General features: G+C 40.7%; 1 protein-coding gene across 1 annotated transcript in view; it reads left to right on the top strand.

The window, feature by feature from the left end:
* SIDT1 (SID1 transmembrane family, member 1) overlaps positions 1-12302 on the top strand; it is a 229363-nt gene that overhangs the window by 194156 nt on the left and 22905 nt on the right. The window contains exons 16-21 of the mRNA XM_006864177.1: positions 810-933; positions 1143-1260; positions 5394-5530; positions 7144-7252; positions 10233-10247; positions 11245-11321. Of these exons, the coding sequence (XP_006864239.1) occupies positions 810-933; positions 1143-1260; positions 5394-5530; positions 7144-7252; positions 10233-10247; positions 11245-11321 (580 nt within the window). The remainder of the gene's footprint in view (positions 1-809; positions 934-1142; positions 1261-5393; positions 5531-7143; positions 7253-10232; positions 10248-11244; positions 11322-12302) is intronic.

Here is a 12302-nt window from a genome sequence, read left to right as displayed (position 1 = left end):
TTTCACTCAATCCACAATAAAAAACCTTAAAAAAAATAAATAAGTGAACAGAGGCAAATAGTTAACTGATGGTACATGGAGGGGATTGCAATCACTGTAATGAAGCCAAAGTATATGATTTGTTGAATATAAAATTGATGATCTGTGCTGTAAAAAAAGACAAAACCTGAAAAATGTATTGTTGTTAAGTGCAGTCGAGTGGGTTTCCACTCATAGTTACCCTGTATAGGATTTCGGTATAAATCAAAGGGATTAAAAGAAAGTAAGGGGGGTGGAAAAAGGAAGTAGAGTCAGAGGACTCCATAGAAGTGAGGATGGTGAGGCTTTTACTCATGTACTTTGGACCTGTTATCAGAAAGGACCTGTCCCTGGAAAAGGACATAGTGCTTGGTAACGTAGAAGGTCGCAAAAAAGAAGAGCCTCCGTGAAATGGACTGACACAGTAGCCACAACAATGGGCGCAAACATGGCAACAATTGTGAGGATAGCACAGGACCAGACAGTGTTTCATTCTGTTGTGTCAGAACCAACTAGAAAGCACCTAACAACAACATTAGATACATTGATACCTGAGAGAAAACAAACAAAATACCACAACAGCAATGGGTTTGAATGTTTTTGTTTTGTTTTAAGCATCTTAAAATGAAGAAGTTGGATTAAAGATGATTTCTGATGATGATATCCCAGTTCTAAAATCTTACGAACACACCAGTCACAGAAAACATTGAATGCTTATTCACTGATGCATTCATTCTCAATCCCTTTTTGATTGCCTTGACTCTCTCATGGTTTCTCTCTCATTTCTGTAGTGCCTTCAACAACATTCTCAGTAACCTGGGCCATGTGCTTCTGGGCTTCCTTTTCCTGCTGATAGTTTTACGAAGGGATATTCTCCATCGAAGAGCCCTAGAAGCCAAAGACATCTTTGCAATGGTGAGGAGATGTCAGGGAAATTGGAGATGGGAGCTATGAAGGATTATGGCTCTAAATAGCATCTGCAAAAAAGAGGAACACTGGTTTAATGTTATGATAATACACTTTCTTATAATGAATCACAAGGCCTAACGAATGAGCTTCCAGATTCTGTGAATATGTATCACTTATTAGTATCTTTGTATTGACCAATCTTTCTCCTTTTTTAGGAGTATGGGATCCCCAAACACTTTGGTCTCTTCTATGCGATGGGCATTGCATTGATGATGGAAGGGGTGCTCAGTGCCTGTTACCATGTTTGCCCTAATTACTCCAACTTCCAATTCGGTAATTACAATTTATATCAAATATAGAGTTGAATTATGAGAGTGTTATCCTAGGACATTCCCAAAAGCGTTAGCGTCATGATTGCAAGAATCAAATGACATTTCCTGTGACGTGAAATGATCTACATAACATTATTGTTCCATTTTCCTCCCTGAACACCTTTTAGACTAGAAAACAATCCATTCTGGATGTTGATCCCACAGCTAGAACTGATAGCTGGCAACTGATGACTGGTTTAGCTGTGAGATTGCTTTAGTATAAGAGTACATTGTTACCACGTTTGAGCTCATTGTTTCAGCTCCTGTGTCAGTCCACCTCAGACAGGGTCTTGTTTTTTGCTGACCAATTCAGATTGAATTGAATAATAATATTATTAATCAACTCACCATCTGGAAATCCAGAGGAAAGAAGGATTTACAGTTGGCTTAATCTCAGGGTTCTGACTGCATTTCTCTGTGGTTCCTTTGGTTGTGCCTACACGGCATGTTGATTTTCTCCCCAGGCTATCTTCCATTGTGATGTCAAAAGTAGCTATTGCAGGTCTTCACTTTGTATCTTCACCCCACAGTATCCAGAGGAAAAGACAAACTGGCTTCTACAAGACTTCTTTTAGGAGCAAGGAAAGTTTTTTTTCCCAGGAATTCCCAGATCACTTCCCCTCAATGTACACAGTCACAAGCCCATTTTCCTGTGTGTTAGCTAACTCAGACTGGGTGGCTGCATCCATCATGGTGGCAAAGGAGGTGAGAGTACATCTAGATCAATCAGATCTAACCTTGAAGTTAAACATTAGATTAGATTTCCTGAAACAAATGCAAGGAAAGGGTTGCATTTCTGAATTGAAAAGTGGGTAGATATATGAGTCAGCACCAAGAGGCTTTTATGAAAGAGGAAGGGAAGAACTGATGCTGGTAGACAATTGACAATGACCTCCTCATTCAAGGATAAAGATTTTTTTTTAAATGGTCAGTTTTTTGTTTGTTCTATGGCTGTTCATCAAAACACCACAGTTCCCTGTCATATTTTTTTTTAATTATGAAACATCTTTAATAGGGAAAAATACAGACAGCAATATTATCCGCAACTCAGAGTAAAGAAATATCCATTTTTTTTCAAAATTTGCTTTTAAAAAAAGTTGCTCTTCAGTTGGTACTGACTCATAGTAACCCCATGTGTATCAGAGTAGAACTATGTACTCCGTAAGGTTCTCAACGGTTGGTTTTTCATAAGCAGATTGCCAGACTTTTCTTCAAACGTGCCTCTGGGTAAACGTGACCCTCCAAGCTTTCAGTTATCAACGGAGCAGGTTAACCATTTGTACCACCTCAGGACTCCGTGTTTGCCGTAGATCTACTTTTGAAGAATGAAGCATTATGATAAAGTTGAGGTTCTGTGATTAATATGGTATTTATCCTTTCAGTCTGTTTTTATATTTTTACTACATGTGAGCTAAATTATGACTAATTTATCACACTGTGTTGTGCAGAGTGCCTTTTTAATTCAATAACATGTTTTCAAGATTTATTAATAGTGAATCAAGGACATTTAACCCATTCATTTTTGTTTGGGATATTTTATTGTGCTTTAGGTGAAAGTTTACATAGAAAACTAGGTTCTCATTAAACAATTTTTGTATAAATTGTTTTGTGATATTGGTTACAATTTTGCAATGTGGCATCATTCTCATTACTTCCATTTTTTTGTGTGTGCTATTTCTATTTATCTAGCTTTCCTGCCCCTCTTTGCCATCTCATCTTTGGTTTTGGGTCAGTGATGACTGTTTAGTCTCATACAGTTGATTGTTTAAAGGGAGAAAGTCATAGCAGGAGGACTTCAAACTCTCAGTGTGGCACTGTAGAATCAGCATTGGACTGTGAACTACAAGCTCAGCAGTTCAAACCCACCAGCTGCTTTTCAGAAACCCTATGATATAGGGCCACTATGAGTCAAAACATACTCTACAGCACTTAACAAAGGAGGGCTTTGGTTCCAAGTTAAAAGAATACCTTAGAGTGACCGAAAGCCATAGTCTCTTTCTGACCAGTAAGCCCAGTTTTTTTTTTATATAAAATTTTGAATTTTGTTCCACATTGTCTTCCACTCTATCCAGGACCTTCTCATGTGATCCCTTTCAGAGCAGTTGGTAGTGGCACCATCTAGTTCTTTTGGTTTCAGGGCATGGTGACAGATGTTCACATGTTCCATTTGTCCATTGGACTATGTGATTCCAAGCATCTTCAATTTTCATCACCCTCCTTTCTTCCACACAGGGAGATACCAATAGTTGTACTTTAAATGGCTGCTCATGAGCTTTTAAGCTCCCAGTCTTTACTCACCAAAGTAGGATGTAGAACATTGTCATGGACTACGTTATGCCAACTGATCACGGTGTCCCCTGAGACTATAGTGTTGAGCCCTTAGGATGAACAACTTATCGCTTTAAGATGTTTTAGCATATTCATTTTTAAGGATTGTCATTTTTTATAATAAAAATAAACATTTATCTACTTCTCTACTAAACAACATTTAGATTTGCCAATTTTTTTTTTTTTTTTTCTATTTGAGACCATGCTAGAAGGGACGTCCTTGTAACCATCCATATGTGACAGAGGTTTCCTGGGAAAAAGTCAAATTTTGTGCACCTAATTTGTGCACCTTCCTTTTTGCCAAAAACTGCCATATTGCTTTCAAGAGTATTACTTCCCACTGTCATTAGCTGTGCAAGGGTTTCCATTTCTGCATTATCATCAGTAACATTTGCTATTTTCAGGCATTTACTTTTTTTTTTTATTAAGTTTGAGTCATATGGATATCTTATATACTTCATGCTTCTGTAACAAAAAAAATTAACAAATATGGTGGTTTTAAAGAATAGACCTTTATTTTCTTACAGTTCTGAAGGCTAAAGGTCAGGATCTCAGCCCTCCAATTCCTTTGTAGGTCTGTCTTGTAGTTTCTGGAGAATTCTGACAATTCTAGGTGTTCCCTTGCTGCTTGTAGATAAATCTGTGGCATTTCCCTGTGTGTGTCTGGATCTATTCTGCTCTTTTAATGAGACAGCACTCAGAAAAGATTAGGTTTGTGATCCATCCCAAACAGGGTCATATTTATAGGTACAGGAGTTAATATTTCAACATAACTTTGGGGGAAATTCAATTCCATCCATAATGATAGGACATTGCACTGTTGTTTTGGTTAACATTTACATAAGTCTGAGTCCTGGTGTGGCATTATAGGATAAGCATTGGACTGCTACCGGCAAGGTCAGCAGTTCAAACCAACCAGCCGCTACTTGGAAACACTATACAGGGTCACTGTGAGTCAGAACCAACTGAATGGCACTTGACAACAACAACCACAACAATCCCCTCCAAGGTTGTTCTTGGTTCACAGAAAAAACCGTATCTCATATCAAATAATTGATCATCTCTATTTGTTCAGCAACAAAAACAATAATCTGTGATGATAAAATGTTATGCAATGTGACAATATAGATGCTTAAGTGGGTGTAGGAGACACTTCTTGGCATTCTGACATTGATTGTTCATATATATGGCTTTATAGCCTAGAAACAGAAAACAGAAATTAAATGTACTGCATTGTAGTATAGTGGTTACAAATCGGGCTGCAAACCTTAAGGTCAGCAGTTTGAAACTACCAGCTGTTCCGTGGGAGAAAGATGATGCTTTTTGCTCCCATAAAGATTTATAGCCTCAGAAACCCTGTATAGGGTCGCTGTGGGTCGGAACCAACTCGACAGCGCTTAACAACAACAATTTTTGTTAAAAGCCATCAAGTCAGTTCCAATTCACAGTGCCCTTGTATAAGGTTTCCAAGGAGTGGCTGGTAGGTTTGAACGACCAACTTTGTGGTTAGCATCCCAGTGCTTATCCAACAGGACTCTTTAGGGTGGATTAGAACTGGATAAAGTAGGTGTAGGAGGGGAGTCTGCCTAGAGAATGTTCTTACGGAAGTTGACATGTGAGAGGGATTGCTATACAATCTGAGGGCAGCAAATACTCCATGGACTGCAATGAGAGGATATTCAGAGGCTGAAGAGAAATCTAGAAAATGTCACTCTATATATCAACTTATGAATCCTGACTGTCTGGGCTCCTCCTTTGTATCCGTAGATACCTCCTTCATGTACATGATTGCTGGCCTCTGCATGTTGAAGCTCTACCAGACCCGCCACCCAGACATCAACGCCAGCGCCTACTCTGCCTACGCTTCCTTCGCCGTGGTCATCATGCTCACTGTCCTTGGAGTGGTGCGTCCCCTCTCCACCCACCTTCAGTCTGACTTTCAGAAGGGCCCTGTTTGGAGGCTCTGTTTGTTTGTTGGACCTCACATGAAATGGTTTGGATTAATCATAATCCTTGGTTTAGCACAAACTTTCAATATTGATCCTTTCTTGGCATACTTTTATTTAGTTATTTAAAAATATTTTTACATATATAATGTAGTGATGGTGGCGGTGTGCCATGGAGTCACTATGGATCGGAACCAAGTTGACAGCACTTAATAACAACAACAAAATGTTTACGGGAGCAGAAAGCCTCATCTTTCTCTCGTGGAATGGCTGGTAGTTTTGAACTGCTGACCTTGAGGTTAACAGCCCAGTTCATAACCACTATGCTAACAGAGCTCCTTATATAATATAATGTTGCTGTTGCTATTGGGTGCCGTTGAGTCAATTCTGACCCATAGTGACCCTATATTGGGTTTTCAAGGAGCAGGAGGTGAGTATGCAGTTCAAACCAACTTTGCAACCCAGCACATTAACCCACAATGCCACACCAGGACTCCATGTAATGTAATGGTGCCGTGGAGTTGGTTCCGACTCACAGCAGCCCTGTACAGGGTTTCCGAGGCTGTAAATCTTTATGGAAGCATAAAGCCTCATCTTTCTCTCATGGAACAGCTGGTAGTTTCGAACTGCTGACCTTAAGGTTCACAGCCTGATTCGTAACCACTATGCTACCAGAGCTCCTTATGTAATGTAATGTTGTTGTTGTTAAGTGCCATCAAGTTGGTTCCAACCCATAGCAACCCTGTATAGGGTTTCCGAGGAGCAGCTGGTGAGCTTGAACCACTGACCTTGCAGTTCAAACAGCTGTGCAGTCTGGTGCATTAACCACAGCGCCACACCAACCACAGCACCACACCAGGACTCCATGTAATGTAATTGTTGTTGTTGTTAAGTGCCGTCGAGTCGGTTCCGACCCATAGCGACCCTGTATAGGGTTTCTGAGGAGCAACTGGTGAGCTTGACCCGCCAACCTTGCAGTTCAAACGGCTTTGCAATCTGGCGCATTAACCCACAGCACCACACCAGGCACGTATAAAACTACCACCCTCCTTTTAATATAAAGTTAGGACCTTACTCATATGATACTGGGTTTCTGAAGAGCGGCTGATAAGCTTGAACTGCCAACCTTGCAGTTCAAACTATCTTTCCAGCCCAGCACATTAATCCCCAGCCCACACCAGGACACTGATATTGGGATAGAGATGTACAAACTGACTTTCAAATGTCAGTGTCTACATGTGTTTTCTAAGTGGGCATGAGCAACAAATGTTGGTTGTCTGCAATTATTTGAAGAGCATTATTCCTAACTGTAGATCCATTGCCCCTTCACCATTGTCATTCAGTTGCCTCCTTCGTTTCTTCCCTTTTTCATCTTTATTTGCCCAGGAGTCCCCAGGGAGTAGCCCCTTGGTGCCATATGATCATTTTGAGTTCGGAGAAGGAGGTGGGAAATAAAACCTGCACACAGTTAATTTTTTGATTCCTTAGACAGATATCTACAACAGACAGGATTTCAGAGAGTTCTCTGGGGGGAAATTTTGTATGAAGGTAACTTCCATTTTTATTCCTAGGTTTTTGGAAAAAATGATATATGGTTTTGGGTCATCTTCTCTATGATACATATTCTGGCTTCTCTGGCCCTCAGCACCCAAATCTACTACATGGGTCGTTTCAAGCTAGGTAAGTTGTTTATTATTCTATAATAAATACACTGATTATTTCCCTCTGAGGAAACAGATATCATCTTCTCTTGCTATAAATGAAAACATGGCTGGTCATCATGAACATCATGAATTCTGGACTACCTTTAATAGTATATGTTCTTTCCAAGAGCTTCTTCTCCTTTATAAGATTGCAATATACTATCACCACTCGTTCTACTTGCAACTGAAAAATCGAACTTGCTAGACCTCAGAGCTGAGGCAGAACTCCTGGTCCCAAACACTTTGCAATGTGCCAGGCTTTAAAAGCACACTAACATCATTCATGGTGTCCTGGTGTGGTGCTGTGGGCTAATGCATAAGACTGCAAAGCCATTTGAACTGCAAGGTCGGTGGTCCAAGCTCACCAGCTGCTTCTTGGAAACCCTATATAGGGTCGCTATGAGTCGGCATTGGCTCGACGGCACTTAACAACCACAACATGATCATTCATACCAATTGTCACACCTCTGCAACATTTAAAAAGAACATTTATCAAGTTGTGGTAAATAATTAACAGGAATGTAGCTTATATGTTATTTCCAAATCCTGGAGTGGAACTCTGTGTGATCAATTTGTCAGGTGTGGCGTCAGCACACCTGCTGAGCTCCCTGTGACAAGGTGAACTTCTTGCCATTGACTGTTCTAAAGAAATCAGCTGGTGATATGCTGTTAGTAGGTCACTGCACAGAGGAGCAAGTTTAAGTGGTATTAAAGCATTTAGATTTCACAAATCATTTTAAGACCCAGGAAGTTAGGCTTACATATTTTTTTTACATATTTCAAAACAAATCATTACCCCTAATATTATAAAAACCCAGAGCAAGAGTACAAAGAGAAGTTCACATACTATATGTTTAAAATTTTTTAAGTTTGAAAGCAGACTTTAAAAACCATTAAATATGTTAAATAAACCAATAAAGTGATTAATAGACCATACCTTTATTACATCCTAAAAGACCAAGTTCAAATTTAGAATTTTCAGTTCCTCTGAAGAACATACCAGAACATGGTTGTTCAGGAAAGCTGGTACCCTGGCTGGATTCCCATCCACTTCTGACTCTGTCTTGTAATATAAGGCATCTCACAGGTCTACTTATGGGCGCTCTTGCCCAACATCCAACATTCATCTATACCTCTCACAGATAAGCACCTCTTGGCCATTCCGTACATACAGGGGTGACCACACTAGTGTGTTATCTACTCTTGGGAGGAGAGGTGAGGGAAGCTGTGTACGCACACACTGGAAGTAGGATCAAGACCATCCAGGCTAGGGATTCTGAAGTCTAGGAAACCAGGATGTGGTCTAGAAGAAGAAAGACAAAAGCTCTAGTTGAATAGTCTCCTTAGCCTTACAACTTCTCACTTAATGGTGAAGGAGGGCATTCTAAATAGAGAGTTCTCCTTGCCCACATCTAAGGTAGATTCTGCATAAACTAAAGGACTAGAAGATCAAATAAAACCATTTGTCATTTTGAATTTTAGTTTTCCTTTTTAGCCTTAGTCAGTAGATTGACCCATGGCATTAGCATAGCCAGTCCATCTCCAAATCTCTCTGTGAAAGCATCACTAGTAAGTAGTGTAGACCATTTGATATGGCAGTGTGGACATCCTGTGAATCTCCACTTCACCTCAAGGGGAATGAAGTCATAAACTCAACTTGAAAAAAAAAATAACTTGGAGCATTGTTATCTGGGTTCCTGCAGAATTTTGGATAGAGGGAAACTTGAATACAGATAATGTTGTTGTTAAGTGCCATTGAATTGGTTCTGACCCATAGTGACCTTGTACAAGGTTTCCAAGGCTGTAAATCTTTACGGGAGCAGATAGCCTCATCTTTCTCCCGTGGAACAGCTGGTAGTTTTGAACTGCTGACCTTGAGGTACACAGTCCAACTTGTAACCATTACGCTACCCAAGCTCCTTGAACACATGTATATATGTAGTAGTAATGATGATGAATACATAAAGAAGCTTTTAATATATTTATAGTGCTTTTTCTCCCTGCAGTTTTGAAATACTAAATTAGCTAACCTGTTAAGAATGGAGAAATGTAACATATTATATTACAGCCATGTTTGTCAGGGTTCCAACAGGAAAACTGTGTCAGACCCAAAGATGTCAAGGAAGATTTCTTTTCAAAGGGGCTATTCATAAATGGCATAGCCCGTGTAGAGGGGAAGCAAAGGGGTAATACAATGACCTGGGGTTAGTAGCACTGAAGCCATGTGTAAGCCCAGAAGGACAGCGAGGAAATAGTTACCAAAACATGGAAGGAGTCACAGAACGGGAATCACTGAAAGCTTGACAGACAGACTCAGTCCCAGGCAATCTTTTTTTCCAGGCTGATTTTTCATAAGTTCATTGCCAGACCTTTCTTCTAAGGTACCTCTGGGTCCTGTAGGCTCAACACTGGGCTATGAGCCACAAGGTCAGCAGTTCAAACCCACCAGCTGCTCCTCAGAAACCCTATACATTCATTGCTCACCTTTTGGGTGCAAAGTATCATCGTAATAAACTTGAACATAGTAGCATCCTGCCCCCAAAAGCTTGAACCATATGGGAATATGAATAGGAACAGACTCGATGGCACTTAACCACAACAATAAGCAGTTTGCACTTGACTACTAACCTAAAGGTTGACAATTCGAATCCTCCCATCAGGACCATGGAAGAAAGACCTAGTGTTCTGCTTCCATTAACTTTACAACCAAGGACACTATACAGAGCAGCTCTATATGATACACATGGGATCATCAGGATCACCTGGATGTAAAGAACAACTGTCTGAATGTTTTGAGACAGCCAGAAAGATTCTCTTTGCACATTACTATTGTCATCAGAAAACAAAATTAAAGTTACCTGTTATAGGAAAAGGTAAAATGACAAGTCAGCTTACCTGTTTGGCTACCTTCTTACAATTTTTTTTTCTCATTTCTTTTCTGCTTCCCTCTGATTCAGATGTGTCTGACACAGGTAATGTTCAGCCACCCTTCCTAGGATTTCACATTGCTTTTTTTAATCTTTTTTTAAAGTCACCTAACTGTTTGTCCTGCCTACTCACTGAACACACCCTCTTTCTAGTTGTGCAGGCTCAGTGGGAGGGAACAGCAGAAAGGATAAGGCGAAGATGCATTCCAGCTTGGCCTCATCTATGCCTCTTCCAGGCATTCATGTGGACAGAACATCCATTTGAACATTCCTCCATCCTCCCTCCCCCAGTATGAATAGTCTAGTGACTACTGGTTAGATAGCACCCAGGGGACACCTCAAAGGGGAGTAACATTCACACCAGAACTAGGAAGTCATTCTCACTGAGATGCTTGTTTGGGCTAGACCAAGCCTCACTTTTGATATTTTCAGTCCATTTGGCTCACAAAAAGCCAGACCTACTCTAGACCCATAATTCTAACATACACACTTGCTACTTTTCATGCCATCCTTTTGGGTAGTCCTTGCCAGAAAGGAAAGAAATCCTTCCTGTTTTTTTCTTCCCCATCTTCACTGGCATTCCTTTGATTATTGTTTCAATATGGATCGAGGCTTTCTGAACATGCTTTGGAGAACACAACATTCCTTAGTTCAATTCTTACTATTGTAACTACATGGAGAAATACAGACTAGAATCTTTCAAACTAAGATTTCCCATCCTCTAAGAAGATAGATTTGAGAGGGTCAGTAACAACTCTGTTATGAAAGAACCACCACCAGGGTGAGGCCCAGCTAAAGGAAGTTGAGCTGGGGAGACAGATTTATAAGCTTTCATTTCCATTTCACTTGCCTTCCGTGTCACAGCACAAGTGGCTGTGGGCACCATGTTTTAAAGCAAGCATTCATTGCTCACCTTTTGGGTGCAAAGTGTCATCTTAATAAACTTGAACATAGTAGCATCCTGCCCCCAAAAGCCTGAATCATATGGGAATATTTTGCCTTATCTCTAAGACTTCTTACTATTCATTTGTGTCATCGGCAGATTTGGGAATTTTCCGGCGGGCCGCTATGGTGTTGTACACAGACTGCATCCAGCAATGGAGCCGGCCTCTGTACATGGTATGTGGATATGCCTGTGTTCCTTGGCCTTCTCTGAGAAAGTAGGGCACTAGCAGGAGGGGAAGGCTCTGCACAGCCACTCAAGATCCCCAAATCAAGAGAGGCAGAGAGTTCAAGGTGGTTGAGGGGCAGCCAGTGAGGAAAAGAGACATATTGTTTACATTTCTTTTCACTCATAAAAGACACACAAGGATCATCCCATTTGTAAATGAAATATCTCTTAGCATGTGAGGAGGAGAAAAAGGATATATATAAGACTGTTAGATATTGATCATTGCTGAGGAAGAGAATACAGACAGGTACCCAGATAGGTAATCCAAGCAGGTACACACCTGAAAGTGAAAGGGGCCACTACAGGTCAACAGGTAGGAACCAGACTGTCTTGGGCAAACTGGAACATATGGTCACTCTAGTCACTTTCATTAGGATCTTACACCTTCCACATTATGTATTTCTGTATTGTTTAAATTTCATAATAAGCAAGAACTTTTTTTTAATTGTGGTGATTGCTTGATGGCAGAAATGCAAATTCTTCCTCATACTTCTGAGCATTTCAGACATTTTCTACATTGTGTAGAGGGAGTAGAGCCCGGGCCCCAGCTCTGTCTTTACTCGCTGGCCTGTAATCTTAAGAAGGCTACTTGCCTCCTCTGAGCCTATTGTCCTGACCACTGACTACACAGTGCTGTGGTGAGACTCTGTGCTGCTGTTGGAGCTTGGCATTTAGGGGCTCCATTAGGCACCTGCTAAAGGTGGAGCCAACCGGCAAGTACTTGGCTAGTAACTCAAAGGTTGGACCCATCCAGCAGTTCTGGTGGAGAAAAGGCCTGACGATCTTCTTCCCTAAAGATTACAGCCAAGGAAACCCTCAGGGTGCTTCTTCTGTGACTATGGAGGTCACTATGAGTCAAATATGACGCCACCACTCATCTGTCAGTTTGTCGTACTGTGGTGGCTTGTGAGTTGCTGTGATTCTGGAAG

The sequence above is a fragment of the Chrysochloris asiatica genome, unplaced genomic scaffold, assembly GCF_000296735.1.
Source record: "Chrysochloris asiatica unplaced genomic scaffold, ChrAsi1.0 scaffold00061, whole genome shotgun sequence".
In the NCBI taxonomy this organism is placed as follows: domain Eukaryota; kingdom Metazoa; phylum Chordata; class Mammalia; order Afrosoricida; family Chrysochloridae; genus Chrysochloris; species Chrysochloris asiatica.
Note: the sequence above shows the minus strand (reverse complement) of the source record. Positions and strands in the feature narration are given on the sequence as shown.